The 18731-nt window shown below is 46.1% G+C and overlaps 1 protein-coding gene across 11 annotated transcripts in view; it reads left to right on the top strand.

The window, feature by feature from the left end:
- LOC119972367 (microtubule-associated protein 4-like) overlaps positions 1–18731 on the top strand; it is a 516984-nt gene that overhangs the window by 130135 nt on the left and 368118 nt on the right. For 9 of the 11 annotated variants that reach the window (XM_038808936.1, XM_038808935.1, XM_038808937.1 and 6 more), the window contains one exon: positions 8439–8718. In XM_038808936.1, coding sequence (XP_038664864.1) covers positions 8457–8718 — 262 coding nt within the window. In that variant the 5' untranslated portion in view covers positions 8439–8456. Of the gene's footprint in view, positions 1–7968; positions 7988–8438; positions 8719–18731 lie in introns of those variants that run through there. The other 2 variants (XM_038808933.1, XM_038808940.1) reach the window with 1 other exon arrangement.

Genomic DNA, 18731 nt, shown 5'->3' on the forward strand with positions numbered 1-18731 from the left:
AATATTACCCACATCTGCTGAAACTTTGCTGATACCGTTGTCACCTCCAGATTCTGCTATTCTGAAACTCTCCTGGACAACTTCCCATCCACTCACCCCCACAAATAATTCGTCAGAACTAGAACAAGTTAGTGATATAACAGGTTTTAGGATTGACGTTAACTCTGATTCTCTTCGCAAAGAAGGTTCTACAAAAAACAAAATCCGGGGGGGGGGGGGGCTAGCCCTCCCAAACCTACAATTCTACCACTGGGCGGCAACAGCCGAGCGAGTAAGGGGATGGATCCAGGAGCCAGAGGCCGAGTGGGTGCGCGCGGAGGAGGCCTCCTGCATGGGGACCTCCCTCAGGGCCCTCGCCACGGCAGCACTCCCATCCCCACCCAAAAAACACTCCAGCAGCCCAGTGGTGACAGCCACCCTCCAATCCTAGAGCCAACTGCGGCAGCAATTTGGTCTGACCAAAATGTCGGACAAGGCTCCCATCTGCAACAACCATAGGTTCACACCAGCACTGACTGACGCCACCTTCAAAAGGTGGAGGCAGGATGGAGGGACACTGACAGTCAGGGACCTATAGACTGACGGCAGGATCGCAACACTGGACAAACTGACAGAGAAATTTCGGCTAGCCAGGGGGAACGAGCTACGGTATCTGCAGCTCACAAACTTCTTACGAAAGGAGACAACTGCCACGACAGACACTACTGGAAGACCTACTGGACGCAAGTATCCTAGATAAAGGGAACTGTAGCGACATGTATGTCCGACTGGTAGAAAGGGCCGACACCATACTGGACGCAACAAGAAAGAAATGGGAGGATGACCTGGGGATTGAGATAGGGTGGGGGCACTGGAGCGAAGCACTGCATAGGGTCAACTCCACCGCCACATGCGCAAGGCTCAGCCTGATGCAACTAAAAGTGGTACATAGAGCCCACTTAACAAGAAACCGTATGAGTAGGTTCTTCCCGGAGGTGGAGGACAGATGTGAACGGTGCCAAAGAGGCCCGGCCAACCACGCCCACATGTTCTGGTCTTGCCCCAGACTTGTGGAGTACTGGACAGCCTTCTTCGAGGCTATGTCCAAAGTGGTGGGGGTGAGGGTGGAGCCATGCCCGATAGTGGCGGTCTTCGGGGTTTCAGACCAGCCAGATCTATTCCTGGGGAGGAGGGTGGATGCCCTTGCCTTTGCCTCCCTGATCGCCCGCCGTAGAATCCTGTTTGGCTGGAGGTCAGCAGCACCGCCCAGAGCTGCAGACTGGCTGTCTGACCTCTCGGAATCTCTCCAAATGGAGAAAATCAAATTCGCCATCCGAGGGTCAGACGACGGCTTCCACAGAACGTGGGAGCCATTCATGCAATTGTTCCGGGACCTGTTTGTGGCCAACGAACAAGAGGAAGAATAGTCAGGTGGCCAAGAATCGGGGGAAAATGGACAGGAATCGGGGGAAGGTAGTCCCGGGGGGGGGCAACGGGTTCGTTATGGGGGTTTGTTCTCATTGTTTTATGCTTATTTCTTTTTCTTGTTAATTTATTGTTTTTGTATTGGACGGGAGGGGTTACTGTTTTTCTCTGTTGTGATAAAATTTGTTGTTGAAAACTTGAATAAAAATTATTTCAAAAAAATATTTTTTTTAAAATAAAGCTAGGCACCGTAGAGGGAGGGGGGTGGGTGTAGGAGGTGAGTGGTTCATTGGGATGGTGTGGGAAGACTGGGTCGCATGGGGTAATGTCTATTTAATTGTTCTATATTCTCTTTTTACACTGTTAATATTCACTGTTAGTTTTGTTGTTATTGTTATTACTGTTTTATAAAAAATTCTGCAAAACCTGAATAAAAATACTTTAAAAAAAAAACTCTGATTCTCTGTAGAATGGCATTCTCTCCTTTTATTTCATATTCCCAGCATCTGAATTTTTTTCATTTTGTATCTCGTAGAAATTGGCAGTAACATTACCTGCAAACTTAACTGTAAAGCTGCAAATGTGAGCTGGGAAAAATAACTTGTCTAAATAGGAAAGAAAATTTATCCACAAGTACAGTTTACTTCAAGGACACATGTAGCTTGAATTAAACACCCTGCAGACTTGTTTGGGTAAGGACTAGATTTTAATGAATCTAAACTTTAGGCGATCACTTGCCATATCAGTATTATGGCTTCATCGAAATGGTTGTCACAGCACAACTTCCCCAATTACTATAACTATCAGGTGATGAGTGCTGGCAGACAGGTAGAAATAAAACTTCAACTGTGAATAAGCTTCTATGTAACACCCAACTAACATTGTGTAACATTGCGCAGGGCGGCACGGTAGCACTGTTGCTTCACCGTGCCCGGGAGCCGGGTTTAATTCTTGCCTTGGGTCATTCTGTTCCGAGTCTGCATGTTCTCCCTGTGTCTGTGTGGGCTTCCTCCGGGTGCTCTAGTTTTCTCCCAAAGGGTCCCAACAGATGTGCTTGTTAGGTGAATTGGACATTCTGAATTCTTCCTCAATGTACCCGAACAGGCGCCAGAGCATAGCGACTAGGGGATTTTCACAGTAACTTCATTGCAGTGTTAATGTAAGCCTACTTGTGACAATAATAAAGATTATTATTCTTTATCAATGTAGGAAGTTTGAAACACAAGAGACTATTGCCAATAAGTGCTTTCCTGGTTTAAAAAGAAAAGTATTGGGAGGTAAGATGGATAAAGGAAGTTGATGGGGGAAAAAATGGATAACTTGAGGCCCAGTGAATGGTTGTTTCCTACTGTATTGAAACATCTTCAGACTAAATGTCTTCATACCATCCAGGTTTGATACATAAAATTACTGAATGTAATAATGGGTATATATTTTAAAAATCCAATATTCTTGTTGCTTTAATTTTGCAAATCATAGAATTTACAATGCAGAAGGAGGCCATTCAGCCCATGCAGTCTGTACCGACCCTTGGAAAGAGCACCCTACTTAAGCCCACACTTCCACCCTAACCCCATAACCCCACCTAACCTTTTTGGACACTAAGGGCAATTTAACCTGGCCAATCCACCTAACCTGCACATTTTGGACTGTGGGAGTAACCAGGAGGAAATCCCGCAGACACGGGGAGAACGTGCAGACTCCACACAGTGATCCAAGCTGGGAATTGAACCTGGGATCCTGGAGCTGTGAAATAATAGTGCTAACCACTGTGATACCGTGCCAAGGTTTCCTCTGTAGCATTTGGCTATACCAGCTGAAATATTTACAGTTGTTCTCTATATACTTGCACTCTGGAGGAGAGAAGTTAACTGGTGCATAAAGTATCCGCATTAACTGGTGTCGTTGCTATTAATTATTATCTAGTGACCCCTGATGAAACGTGTGACCGTTGGATGACAACCAAATCCATTTCTAATAATCTGGACCTTGTTAAATTACCTCCATTAATCTGACCTGGGTAACTCAGTCATCCATGTCTCGTCTGGGTGACTCAGTAACCTACCTTGATCATAGAACATAGAAAAATACAGCATAGAACAGGCCCTTCGACCCACGATGTGCCGTAATCCATGTACCTATCCAATAACCGCTTGAAGGTCCCTAATGTTTCCGACTCAACTACTTCCACAGGCAGTGCATTCCATGCCCCCACTACTCTGTGTAAAGAACCTACCTCTGACATCCCCCCCCCCCCCCTTATATCTTCCACCATTCAACTTCAATTTATGTCCCCTTGTAATGGCTTGTTCCACCTGGGGAAAAAAGCCTCTGACTGTCTACTCTATCTATTCCCCTGATCATCTTATAAACCTCTATCAAGTCTCCCCTCATCCTCCGTTCTAATGAGAAAAAGCCTAGCACTCTCAACCTTTCCGTGTAAGACCTATTCTCCATTCCAGGCAACATCCTGATTTTTTTTCTTAATCTAAGACAAAAGTTCAGCACAACATTCGAAGCAGAGTAAATGTGGATTGCTCATTAAATGGAAATATGCTTGCAATATTGGGACAAAAAATAGATTGGAGAGTTGATTAAAATCATAAATTTGATGTTCACAGGCAGTTGAGAAAAGTAGGGTTTAGGGTGTATAGCTGGAAATGTGACATAGAATTCTAAGGAGGTGATGTTGAATTTTCATCATACTTGTTTAGGTGACAGCTGATATGTATGCTCAATATTGGAGGGAAGATGCCGAAATGCTGGAATGCATTCAGAGGAGGTCTACAAGGCAAATTACTGATATTTACAAGGACTGATATTATTCTAAAAAGTTCCATAATGTCATATTTTACTCTGTGGAAAGAGGGGGTGGGAGAACCTCCATAGGAGTTGAGTTTGCTTGATTGACATTGATCAATTAGCCTAATATCCACTCCTTCCGCCACCTTGGCACTGTGGCTAATGTGAAGCTATAGAAGCGCTGCAAAAATTCTGCATCACTTCTGTCATGTGAGACTATCTTTAAGAAATGGGTGTTTCTAAATAGCTTCAGTGATGTCAGAGTGTGGGTGGAGCTGGGCTGTCTGTCTGCTTTACTTTCGCTTTGGGCTGTCTGCTACAGGGTGTGTTTAGTTTTGTTTTGAGAGCTGGATAGCTGCAGGAATAGCAAGCAGCTGTATAAGAATCTCTGCAATCTAAAGACTGGCTCCAGATCATTTGGGTGATTTCAAAATGATAACTGCTCTCAGTAGAGAATTGAAATCTGATGAAGAGGGTCTTTTGTCTTATGGATGTTGCAAGGAAAGATCAAGGGTTACTTATAGAACATTGTATTTGTGGGGATGATTGGTGTTGATAGTTAAGATGTTTACTGTGGGTTTATAAAGTGTTAGCTGGTTTCATAAATAAACAGTATTTTAATTTAAAAGTAATTTAACGCTCTGTTGCACCACATCTGTAAAGTAGGCCCGTGTGTTCCCCATAACCACAGTCTATTAAAAGTTGTGGGTCATGTGAACTCCATGATACACGTTGGGGTTCTCCAAACCCTGGCCCATAACACTTCTGTAGCAGCATTTCCCAAGTCTACAATCTCCATCAGTTTGGACAGGTGCAGATGGCTATCTTTACCTCTGTACCTCTCCAGTCCTACACCAGTCCACGTTGTGCATATATCTCTGTTTCTTCATAGTAGCCGGGCCAAAATCTTGAAACTTAGTTTGATGATCGTGATAGTGGAAATTTGGGACGGCGCAGTGGTTACCGCAGCTGCAGCATGCCACCGAGGACCCAGGTTTGGCCCTGGGTCAGTGTCCGTGTGGAGTTTGCACATTCTCCCAGTGTCTGTGTCTGTCTCAGCCCCACAACTCAAAAATGTGCAGGGTAGGTGGATTGGCCATGCTAAATTTCCCTTTAATAAAATGAAAATTACCCCATTGTGTAGGTTGAGGGATAAATATTACCGAAGACACTGGGCGACCTCTCTCGTTGCTTTTAGAATACTTTATTCACAGCCACCTAAGGGATGAAAGGGTTTTGATTGAATGTCTTATCTGAAAGATAGCACCTCCAACAGATTAGCACTCTTTCAAAACAGCACTGCACTGTCACCCTACTTTGTTGTGGAGATGCCGACGTTGGACTGGGGTGAGCACAGTAAGAAGTCTTACAACAGGTTAAAGTCCAACAGGTTTGTTTCAAGCACTAGCTTCCAGACACTGCTCCTTCCTCAGGTTCATTCACCTGAGGAAGGAGCAGTACTCCGAAAGCTAGTATTTGAAACAAACCTGTTGGACTTTAACCTGCTGGTGTTAGGCTTCTTACTGTACCCTACTTTGTGTTCCAGACTTGAGTGGGACTTGAAACCCACAACTTTCTGATTTCAGCAAAAGTAGAACCATTGAGCCAATGCTAACACCTCAAATTGATGAGTTGTGAAACATACTGCCAGGAAAGATAGAAGTAAATAACTGCGGATGCTGGAAACTGAAACCAAAACAGACAATGCTAGACAATTCCAGGAACAGAATGAATGTTTTGAGCCTGGATGACTCTTTGTTCAAACCCTTGCCAGAACTGGTATTGGAATGGAAAACTATGGCAAGATTTTACCTTTTAAAAGCATCTTGTTGGGAGAGCTGAAGTTTTAGTTCTAGAATCAGGGTAAACTGTGAAGGATTATGATTGAACAGAAAAAGATATGGGGCGGGATTCTCCAAGCCAGCGCCGGGTTGGAGAATCGCCGGGGGCGCGGGAAATTCCCGCCACGCCGCTCCAACACCGGGCTGCTAACTCACTGGCGACTGGAGAATCGGCGGCAATCACTCGCCGCGGCGCCAGTCGGGGGCCACTGAAATAGGCCCCTACGGCGATTCTCCATGGGCGACTGGCAAATTCCCGCCGGCGTGGTTCTAACCTGGTACCACCCGGTGGGAGCTCAGACCCGCGGCCGTTGTGGACGTTCTGGTGGGGAGGCGGGGGGATCTGACTCCGGGGGTGAGGCCTCCATGGGTCCAGGCCCGTGATCGGGGGTATCCGATCAGTGGGTGGCCGTGATCTGAAGGGGGCCTACCTCCTTCCGCGCGGCCTGCTGGAAAGTCCCCAACATGTTGTTCCGTGCCAGCGGCAATCACACGCACGCGCCAGAGCGCAGACGGCTGTCGTGCGCATGCGCTGACCTGCACCGGCCTTGCAGGGCTGCCTTTCGTCGCCAGAGCAGCGCGCAGCTCTCTGGCGCCATGCTAGTCCCCTGAACAGCGGTGAATTGCTACACCAGGAGGCCCGTTGACGCTGGCGTACACAACTCCGGTTACTCTGCCGTAAGCACTTGGCCGGGATTTTGGAGAATCCCGGCCTTGGTACCGGAGGAGGCAGTGAGCCTATTGTGTCTGTGCTGGCTGAAGAACTATCCACTCTAATCCTCCTCTTCCAGCACTTGGCCCATTGCCAAGTAGTTTACAGCTTGCAGTGCCCATTCTATTTGTGCATGGTGTGCACTCATGTTGCTGTGCATCAGTGGTGGAAGGAGTGAAGCGGGTGGATAGGTACCAATCTGCTTTATCCTGTTTTTAATCAAGGTTTTGACCCAGGTTTTGTTTGGGATTAAGTTTCTGCCTTTACCATCCTTTCAAGAGTTCTCAATCCTCACCACACTTGGGTGAATACATTCCTAAACTCTTCTCTAATCCTTCTACTAATTAATTTAAATTTATGACCCCTGGTATTGGCCCCTCTGCTAACCGAAATGGGTCTTTTACTTTATCTAGGTCATTCAGTTTTGTACATTCCAAATATCCCTGCACCCTCCTTTTGTTCCAAAGAAACTAACCCTGCCCATCCAATTGTACCTCATGGTTAAAATTCTCAGTTTCTGGTAAAATCGGTTCAATTTCTTCTGTACCATCTGTACACCCTTCCTGTAATGTGATGACCATAGTTCTATGCAGTACTCTAGCTGCAGTCTAACTTTGTTCCAGCAGAGCCTCCCTGCTCGCTCTTGCACTCCACACCCCAGCCAATAAACAGAAGGCTACTATATCATTTCTGAACAACCTTTTCAAACTGTCTAGCCACCTTCTGTTACTCTACGGAATCTTACCCATTTATTGTATATACCCTTGCCTAGTTTGTCTTCCCTTGCCTTATTTGTCCTCCCAAAATGCATTACCTCACTCTTCAGATTGAATTCAACTTGCTACAGAATGCCTGTTTTGGTGAGGTAGAGGAGGGCAGCTGAAGCCTGTGAAATTTAAGCAAAAAAATATTTGGCACCTTCAGCAGAGACCATGTTACAGGTGGCTGTGGTGCAGGCAAAGGATTTTGTGCATGGTCTAATGCTGAGTATTGTGTGACTCATTTGGCAAGGTGGTGGCCTGGCACAGTCCTGAGAAGGAAAGGGGATTTGTTATACTTGCAATGTACAAATGGTTCAGCGCTGAAGTCGAATGTAGCTTGGCCAATTTTGCTTTCTTGCTAGATTTCATTCAAACTGGGGTAAGTATATGATCTCTGACCTACAATTAGTACTGTTCTTTTTCTCTCCTCCTCCCACCCTCTGCCCAGGCAACTGGTTCTCCACAAAGTAAGTTACAATCTTTCTTCTTCTGGAACAACATTAAAGCCCAAGGCGCATCTTGGTGTCCTAACCTATTTTAAGATTTTTAAATGCAAATTGGGTTCCCAACCCTTAATTTCGCTTCAGGTACTGTGATGGATAGGAATGCAGTCAGCACAATCAAATTACTTAGTGCTGCAGATTAACTTTGTCTCCTTTACAACAAGAGTGACTTTTACCTGAAGCTGGCATGGATAAAAATATGAATGAGGAAGAGTAAGTCAGAAATAAACTATCTTGCATTATTGTCAGTGTCCCTCATTGGCTTTATCAGATGCCAAGTGATTGTCATCCATCTTCTGTGCTTGCGTGGATGCATCACCATACATTTACATAGTGAGCATTTCTTTTTGAGCATGCAGTTTCTACAATGCACCATTTCATGGAATGTTAAATCTTTCATTTTGTCTTCTTTCAGGACATTGTTTTGCTTAGGATGGCTGACTTCGATCTGATCGACGCACTGCATGAAAGCACTCCCAGTGTCGAACCAGAAGTTAAGAGGGATTTCATTGCCTCTCTGGAGGCAGAGAAATATGATGATGTTGTTGGGGAAAGTGTCACAAAAGAAAATTATGTTCCACTGCTGGATGACGATGAGACAAAATCACCATCTCTTTCAGAGGCTAAAGCGAATGCTGTGGTGCATTTGTATGGAAAGACTTTGCCTGAACATGATGGGGGACAATTGGCAGAACGTGAGTGCGTGCATAATATGAGTTTTATGTTAAGGTAGCAAGTGGAAACCTCACTGACTGGAATAATAGGAAGACTTGCCTTTGAAGCTTGGGTGTTCATAAACAGTTTAGTGTCCTGTAGCAGCTGGTTCTCCGTTTAAACCATTCCTCTGTATCTGTCCAGTACAACTTCATGAAGATTTGGAAATGAGGAATGACGTTACAGTCTGGGAGAGTGTTCCAAATTTTCACTGCCATTTGTATGAAATTACTTCCTGGTTTTACTCCTAAATGACCTAAGTCTGCAGTCTTGAATTGAAATGAAAACAAGTGCCACAAAAGATTTTTCATGAAGACCATCTGTATGCTTGCTCTTTTGCCTTCTATCATTGGAAATAACTTGGTAGGACAGAGACATTCTATGACTGCTACTCCAAAACTATCACTTTTCATGGTTGTATACCATTCATAAAGTCTCCCCCCCCCCCCATCCTCGATGTCCTTTTGTTTCTTGCTGGTATAAGGTTTCATGATTGTATGCCTTGGGCCAGCACGGTGGCACAGTGGTTAGCATTGTTGCCTATGGCGCTGAATCCCGTACGGGTTTGAATCCCGGCCCTGGGTCACTGTTCGTGTGGAGTTTGCACATTCTCCCCGTGTCTGCATGGGTTTCACCCCCACAACCCAAAGATGTGCAGGATAGGTGGATTGGCCATGCTAAATTGCCCCTTAATTGGAAAAAATAATTGGGTACTCTAAATTTACAAAAAAAAATGATTGTTGTATGCCCTCAAACATCTTGTCCTTTTGCCATAAGCCCAGCCTCAACCGCTATTACTGAATGTGACGAGCAGTGCACCATAAGAGCACCTGTCCTCCAACACCCTGAATTGAACATGTTTGGCCATTCCTTCATTGCTGTTGGATAAAAATCCTAGTATTCCCAAAATAACGCTATCACTATAGGCACTGCCTGAAGAACATGATCATCTGATATAGTACACCAACCTTGCCAACCCACAAATAATTGCATGTATGCATTTCCATAAAATTGAACTGGACATTGGTTGATTTTGCACTTAAGCCTGATCCAGTGTACGCCTGTGTGTTTGTTTGGCATAGGTCACAGAATATAATAAATAGAAGCCTCAGCATCCCCTCCCCTGGGCCAACAACTTGCCCACGGTTGTGTGTATGCTGCATCTTGCAGAAGTGCCAAGACCTAAACCTGACTGAACAGAACCTACCTCATGTTTTTAAACATCCTGTTCAGCACTTTCAAAGTAATAATGTACTTTTAATGTGGAAAGGCATGTCACAGAACTGTATTCAGAAAATAGTAAAAGTGCTGAGACAAATGATACACTTAGCCAAAGAGTTGGGGTTTCAGGAGTTTTTTGAAGGAGGGGAGAGAGGTGAGGTCAAACAGTTTAGGGAGGGAATTTCTGAGCTTGACCTAGTTAATTGACTGCATGACCACTAATATGGGGCAAAGAGTTACAAATGCGCAAGAGGTCAGAGGTAGAATAGTGCAGAGCTCTTGAGGGTTTTGTGGGCTGGAGAAGGTCATTGGGAGAGGGAGCAGCAAGGGAAATTTAATGTTACAGCTGGGAGCCACTGTAGGTCAGCAAGCAGCATTGGAATGATAGATGAAAAGGATTTGATGTGTGCCAGGAAATCAGTAAGCAGAGGATTTGATGAGCTAACCTTTATGGAGGGTAGAGGATGGGAGGAAATATTCAGAGACATTGGAATTGTTAAGTATAAAGGCATGAATGAGGATTTAAGCATCAGGTGAGCAGTGGTGGGGTCAGATTGGTGATGACATTGAGTGGCCTTTTGTGATACAATTGATATGGTGTTGGAAACTCAGCTAGCGGCCAAATAGGACATTTAAGACTGAACATTCTGGCTCCACTTGAGAGTAGCTCCAATGAGCAATGAAATTGATAGTGATTGTTGAACAAGCTGCACTGGCCGTCTGTGTTTAACTAGCAGAAATTATGGCTCATCCATGAAGGCAAAAACATACCAGTAGCAGAAAAAGTTTAGTGGCATATTGTATGCCTCCAAATCATATTGATGCTTTCCTCCTTTCGGCTGAAGTTCATCGCCAGGCCCAGACAAAAGAAGGTGCACAACTATAACTTCAGAAACGAGAGACCAGCTGACATTAAAGCAAGATATGATGGAGCATGCGACGGAGTAGCTCCAGCAAACTGTGGTTGATGGTGGTCAATGTACAAACTCTCTAGAAGCTAATATAAAGGAAGTAGTTTGATTGCTTGAGGCTCGTCATCATAGCCACTGTACCTTTTCAGGTGTTATTGAAACCACCGTAAGAGATGGAAAAATAAACCGGGCACGTGCAAATGAGAAAATAATGTAGCCATCCAGCTGGGTTGACCAGGTTAAGCAGGCGGAGCCAAGAAGTTGAAATAATGCGGTTCATTAACTTCATGTATCATAGTATAAAACATCAGCAATCATGGCTCTCCAGCTTTCATGGTCTTTGATAGAAGCCAATATCTTGCTGTTCTCAAATCTTGTGCCTGTTCTGCTGCTTAAACTGTCTCGTGCTCTGCTACCCTCAATTTTACCAGTCACTACCAACTGTTCAAGTTTTTCTCTTCTGAGTACATGGCCAAGAATTGTAATTGTCTCTTGGTGATCATCTGCAGAAGTTGTCATTGTTTTTTTCAACTTACTCGTTTGTTGTGTGTGTTGTCCAATTAATCCTCCTACATATCCAGAAACTACACCTCCGTAGCCTTTAACTTATCTTCCAGCATCTTGCATATTTTGCAACTTTTGTATCCATACAGCAACGTTCACCAGCTATAGTACTTTAGCATTTTTATGGGGAGGTGGTGGCCGAGTCATATCGTCTTTTAAAAAAATATATTTTTGTTCTCCTTTTTCACATTTTCATCCAAATTTAAACCCACCAACAAACAATCAACAGTAACAAATACAATGTTAAACCCCTGGTCAACAATCCCTTCCTCACACCAACCCCCGACATTTTAATTACAAACATCAAAGAAAAGGAATCAGGGATCCACCATCCACCTGTACATAGTCATCAACAACATATAATCCAACTACACCCCCCACCCCCCACCATCACCACCACCACTGTTCGATGTCATCCAATTCTTGAAAGTGCATAATGAACAAAGCCCATGAATTGTAGGACCCTTCCATCCTTCCCGTCAACTCAAAACTTCTCCTTCTCGAGTGTTAAAAAGTTTAACAGATCCCCTGCCACGCCAGGGCACAGGATGGAGAAACTGAGCTCCACCCCAACAGGATCCGCATTCAGTCGATCAGTGAGATGAAGGCTCAGCACCCGCTTCCAACCCCGGCCGACCCGATACCCCGACTATGGCCTCCAGAGGACCTGGCTCAATCCTCACATGTACCACCTTTCAAATTACCTTGAAAACCTCCCTCCAAAACCCCTCCAGCTTTGGACAAGATCAAAACATATGAACGTGGTTTGAGGGGCCACCTCAAAGGGTCTGCTCATCCTTGCCTGTGTGAGGTGCGCCTGATACATCACCTTCAGCTGTGTCAGCCCCAACCTCATGCACTAAGTTGAGGCATTCACCCTCCAGAGCGACTCCCACCAAAACCTCCCCTCTATGCCCTCTTCCAACTCTTCCTCCCACTTTGTCTTAATCCCCTCCAGCGGTGCCTTCTATTCTCCCAGAATCGCCCCATACACCACCACCGTCTCCATTTCCCCGTGTCATCAGCATCTCCTCTGTGTGGAGGCGGCGCCACCGGAAAGCTCTGAATCTCCTTCTTGCGAAATCTCGGACCTGCATATATCTGAACATATCCCCCTGCCCCCAAATCAGCTTTTCAACCTCGTTGAAAAATGCCTTTGGCAGGAAGATAGTCAGGCGCTGAAAAGTAAACGAGAATGGCGGCAACACGTTCATTTTAATTGCCTGTACCCGTCCCGCCAGCGACAGAGGGAGACCATCCCACCTTGCCAGATCCACTTTCACCCTCCCCACCAAACTAGGAATGTTATAACCTATGGAGCCCCCCCCCCCCCCACCCCACCGAACCCGTGCCACCTGCACCCCTAGATATCTAAAGTGAGTCCGCGTCCACGGAATGGTAGACACACCAACTTATCTTTAAATTTCTAGTAATACTCCATCGGAAACCCATCTGGCCCTGCTACCTTCCCCTCCTGCATCCTCTCAATTGCATCTTTTGTCTTCTGCTCCGCTATCCCCCATCCAATAAATCCCTGTCCCCCTCCCCTGTGCTTGGGTATTCCAAGCCATCCAGGAATTCCTGCATCTCCTGATTTTCCCCCCAGATGACTCTGACTTATACAATCTTTCGTAGAACTCCCTATTAATCTGACACCCTATTAATCTGACCTGACCTGGAGCCACCACCAAATTCCATGCCCTATCCCGCACTGAAACCATTTACCTCGCTGCTGCCTCCCTTTGAAGCTGGCCTGCCAAAATGCACCCTGCCTTCTCTCCAATTTGTAAACTGCTCCCTTGCCCGCTTTAATTGGCACACCGCCTTCCTTGTGGACCGGCGGTCAAAACTCACCTGTAACTCCTTCCTCTTTTACAACTTCCCTGGATCCCCAGCTTCTGCATAACATCAGTCTACCTCCAACATCTCCTCGATTACCCTTTGATGCTCCACCCTCTCCTCCTTCTCCACCTTTGCCTTAAACGAGATTACCTCCCTGCAAAACCTCACCCGTACAATTGAACTCCACATATTTCTCGACTAATTTCCCAATCTTATCACAGAGCCTCGGTCCCTGAACAGCCCCACATCTAATATCCCCCCCCCCCCCATCTCCTCCAACACACCATATCCACCCAATGTGGCACGTGCTCCGATATCGCAATTGCCGAGTATTCCGACCCATTAAGCCCAGCCAACAGCGCCTTCCCTACCACAAAAAGTCAATTTGTGAATAAACCTAGTGGACTGAGGAGAAACAAAAAGAGTACTCCAGCTCCCTCGGGTGCAGAAACCTCCAAGGGTCCACCCCTCCCATTTCCGTCATTAGTCCAGCCAACGGCCATGCTCACCAGCGCCACCAGCCTCCCCGCCATTGCCCCTGTCACTATCACATATCTGCTTCCGTGGTCTGCAACCACTTTCTCAATCTGGAACCGTACTCTGTTGCTAACGAGGATCACTACCCCTCGAGCCCTACCATCAAATCCCAAATGAAAACATAGCTGACCCAGCCTTTCCTAAGCCTCACCTGGTCCTTCACCTTCAAATGAATCTCCTGCAGCATCGCCACATCGGCCTTGAAACCTTTCAGATGCGCCAGCACCCTTGATCTCTTGACTGGGCCATCCAACAACCTCGTGTTCCTCCATGTAACTATCCTAACCCCGGGAGTCTCTCCACTCCCTTCACCTTCTCGCTCTGTTCCCTCACCTCGGCCAATGTCTTTGCCCCAGCTACTCTCACTGGGACGACTACCTCCTCCACCAACATCTTCAAAGCCACCGCCATCTCCTTCCTCAACGCCTCCATGTGCTTCGCAAACTGCTTCTCCAGCTTCAAAGCCATCACCTCAGTCATCCTCTCTGCTGTGAACAGTCCATCCAGCAGCCCAGCCTCCGTCATCTTACTAGCTTCCTGGCTGGCCCTCCCACTCGACGGTGAACACTCATTCCCTCCCTTCTTAATCCTTTTGACATCCTTTGCTTTCCTTGTGTATTCCTTCTTTCAATTGTTGCTCATTCTGGGTGAGTGTGCTTTACACTCAATTGGCTCTGTTTTCTTCCTAAGCTCTAGAGTCGCCAGGTATCTTGATGATACTGCCACGAGGCTCAAGTTCAAGTTCAGATCAATGACTCAATACACCAGTTAGTAAGTTCAAACAAGACACGTTTATTATTGCACAGTTATTTGCTACTCATGCATATAAAACTAAGACTAAACTGTTCCTACCACTACTAGGCCAATACTTATCTGGAATAAGGGAACTGCCGGATCAGGGAACAATGGCCTCTTCCTTTGTCCTGGATCAGCAGGCTTCCAGTTGGTGTGGACTAAAGGGGTCAGGAGTGTCTACTCTCGTAGCGTGTGTTGTATGACACTTACTTGTCGGTGTAACAATTGGCCAGGCCTCTCCTCACGTTCAAGTTCCTGGAGAGCTGCTGCAAAGGTGTTTTGCTGGGAGGGCCGGCTAAGAGAGAGAGCTGGGGTCGGGGTCTCTGTCTTATACTGTTTTGGGTTTCGCTCCCATCCATTTCGGACTCTCTATAAACTTGCAATCGATTGATTTGAATTTCCCCAATAACGGGGCTGTTCCTCGATCACTGGACGGTTCTTGGGTCTGTTTGTATCTTATTGTCCGGGACTCCTGCTGGCGCCGAAGAGTCTAGCTTGGCCTTTGTTATTCTTAATTGTGTCCATTGTGCCTGGGAATCACCGGGAATCGCTCAATTAATATGCACAGCTTGTTGGTTTCTATGCTGTCTGGTTTCTTCACAGACCGAATCCACAGAGAGGTTCTGCAACCTGTTTGCCTCTCTGTCATTGTCCAATTTTCCCTGCATGCAACTCAATATTCCATTTTATGTCGGGAAGTGGCCAGCTTCGGTGGCTACACAATCATTTTTAAATTGCCCCAGGACCGGACTTTAAAACTCCTAAAAGCACGCCTCAAGCAGGAGTCACCCAGCATGCGACTTCCCTTCCACATGCCGCCGCTGGAAGTCCTGCCTGGTCGTATTGTCAGTGGACTAGTGATCCAGAGACCCGGGGTAATGTTTTCGGGACGTGAGTTCAAATCCCACCGTGGTAGGTGGTGTAAGATTTTGGGCAGCACGGTAGCATGGTGGATAGCACAATTGCTTCACAGCTCCAGGGTCCCAGGGTCGGGTGTGTGTGTGTGTCTCGGGGTGTATGTGTGGGGGGGTGGGGGGTGTGTGTGTGTGGGTGTCCTCCGGTTTCCTCCCAGAGTCCAAAGATGTGCAGGTTAGATGGATTGGCCATGCTAAATTGCCCTTAGTGTCCAAAATTGCCCTTTGTGATGGGTGGGGTTACTGTGCTATGGGGATAGGGTGGAGGTGTGGGCTTGGGTACGGTGATCTTTCAAAGAGCCGGTGCAAACTCGATGGGCAGAATGGCCTCCTGCACTGTAAATTCTATGATTCTATGAATTTACCTTGACCATGAAGCAAACCATGGTTGATTGTTGTTAAAAATCCATCTGGAACACTAATCTGTTTTAGGGAAGGGAACCTAAGGGCAGCAGGGTAGCATGGTGGTTAGCATAAATGCTTCACAGCTCCAGGGTCCCAGGTTAGATTCCCGGCTGGGTCACTGTCTGTGTGGAGTCTGCACGTCCTCCCCCTGTGTGCGTGGGTTTCCTCCGGGTGCTCCGGTTTCCTCCCACAGTCCAAAGATGTGCGGGTTAGGTGGATTGGCCATGCTAAATTGCCCGTAGTGTCCTAATAAAAGTAAGGTTAAGGGGGGGGGTTGTTGGGTTACGGGTATAGGGTGGATACGTGGGTTTGAGTAGGGTGATCATGGCTCGGCACAACATAAGGGCCTGTTCTGTGCTGTACTGTTCTATGTTCTATGTTCTACTTTCCTTACGCAACACTTATCTTTTTTTTGTAAATGTTTTTATTGGGTTTTTGAACAAGGTATAATTACCATATATATTTATTTATATATTTAGAAATGTTGGTGCACACCCCAACATAGAATACAATAAAATATGAAATAGAGTAACTGGTGGGGTACTGTGCACCAGCTCGACAGCGGCAGCTCTGTGCATCTGGCCGAATTATTTACACACGCAACACTTATCTAGGCACTGAAAACAACAATGTAAACTCAGCCCTGTCCACCCTACAAAGTCGTCCTCCTTACAAACATCTGGAAGCATGTGCCAAAAGTGGGAGGGCTGTCTCAGAGACTAGTCGAGCAACAGTCTGACATTGTCATATTCTCGAAAACATGCCTTCTAGATTATGTCCCAGACATGAGGGTGACTAGGGTGCAGAACATACTCTGGATGGGGACTTTCAATGTCCATCACCAAGAGTGGCTCAGTAATACCACCATAGAGACCTAGCTGGGTCTTAAAGCTGCTAGACTGGGATTGCGGCAGGTGATGTGGGAACCAATCAGAGGGAAAAACATACTTGAGGACGGCACAGTGGTTAGCACTGCCGCCTCAGTCAGGGACCCTGGTTTGAATCTGGCCATTGGTGACAGTCCATGTGGAGTTTGCACATTGTTCTCGTATCTGCATGGGTTTCCTCCGGGTGCTCTGATTTCCTCCCACAGTCCAAAGATGTGCAGGTTAGATGGATTGGCTAGGCTAAACTGCCCCTTAGTGTTCAAGGATTTGTAGGTTTGGTGGGTTTACGGGGTTGTAGGGATAAGGCGGGGAGTGGATATTGGGTACTTTTTCGGATGATGGATGCAGACTCGGGCCAAATGGCCTCCTTCTGCACTATCATATTGGTAGGAGTGAACACTGCACAGTTGTTGAGTCCCGTCTTAACATTGAGGATACCCTACATCTTGTGTGGCACTACCACCATGCTAACTTGGAACAGATATAGCAACTCAACTGGGTATGCATGAGGCTCTGGGCTATCAGCAGCAGCAGAATTGAACTCGACAACAATCTAAAATCTACCAGCTTTGATAAAGGGTCATCTGGACTTGAAACGGTGGCTCTCTTCTCTCCTGCAGGTGCTGCCAGACCTGTGAGATTTTCCAGCATTTTCTCTTTTGATCTAACATCACGGCCTGCCATATCCCCCACTCTACCATTACCACTGAGCCAAAATTGAACAAGCTAAGTGATTCCACAACCAATGGATCAGATTTAAGCTCTGCAGTCCTGCCACATCAGTTGTGAATGGTGGTGGACAACTCACTGAAGGCGGTAGCTCCAGAATTATCCCCATACTTGATAATTGAGGAGCCCGATGCATTAGTGTAAAAGATGAGGCTGAAGAAGTCACAACAATTTTCAGCCCAAAATGCAGTGCATGGTAAATGCCAGTCAGCCAATTTGATTCACTCCACTTGATATCAATAAATAATTGAAGGCATTGGGTACTGCAAAGTCTGTGTGCCCTGATATTCTGGCAATAGTCCTGAAGACTTGTGCTGTTCTCTTAGGCAAGCTGTTCCAGTACAGCTACAGCACTGACATCTACCTGGCAATGTGGAAAGAAAATTGCTTGCATATGTCTTAAGGAAATAAGGGAGAGTATCAAATTGAAGGAAAAAGCATACAAAGTGGCAAAGATTTGTGGGAAGCTAGAGGACTGGGAAATCTTTAGGGTGCAACAGAAAGCTACTAAAGATGAGTAAAATAGATTGAGAGTAAACTTGCTCAGAATATTAAAAACAGATAGTACAAGTTTCTACAAATATATAAAACATAAGAGTGCCTGAGGTAAATATTGGTCCTTTAGAGGATGAGAAGGGAGATTTAATAATGGGAGCTGAGGAAAGGCTGAGGAACTGAACAGGTTTTTGTTGGGTCGGTCTTCACAGTGGAAGATACAGATAACATGCCAGCGACTGATGGAAATGAGGCTGTGACAGGTGAGGACCTTGAGATGATTGTTATCACTAAGGAGGTAGTGATGGGCAAGCTAATGGGGCTAAAGGTAGACAAGTCTCCTGGCCCTGATGGAATGCATCCCAGAGTGCTAAAAGTGATGGCTAGGAAAATTGCAAATGCACTAGTGATAATTTACCAAAATTCACTAGACTCTGGGGTGGTCCGGCGGATTGGAAATTAGCAAAAGTGACACCACTGTTTCAAAAAAGGAGGTAGGCAGAAAGCGGGTAATTATAGGCCAGTTAGCTTAACTTCGGTAGTAGGGAAGATGCTGGAATCTATCATCAAGGAAGAAATAGCGAGGCATCTGGATGGAAATTGTCCCATTGGGCAGACGCAGCATGGGTTCATAAAGGGCAGGTCGTGCTTAACTAATTTAGTGGAATTTTTTGAGGACATTACCAGTGCGGTA

Source organism: Scyliorhinus canicula, chromosome 10, assembly GCF_902713615.1.
Source record: "Scyliorhinus canicula chromosome 10, sScyCan1.1, whole genome shotgun sequence".
NCBI classification, from domain to species: Eukaryota; Metazoa; Chordata; class Chondrichthyes; order Carcharhiniformes; family Scyliorhinidae; genus Scyliorhinus; species Scyliorhinus canicula.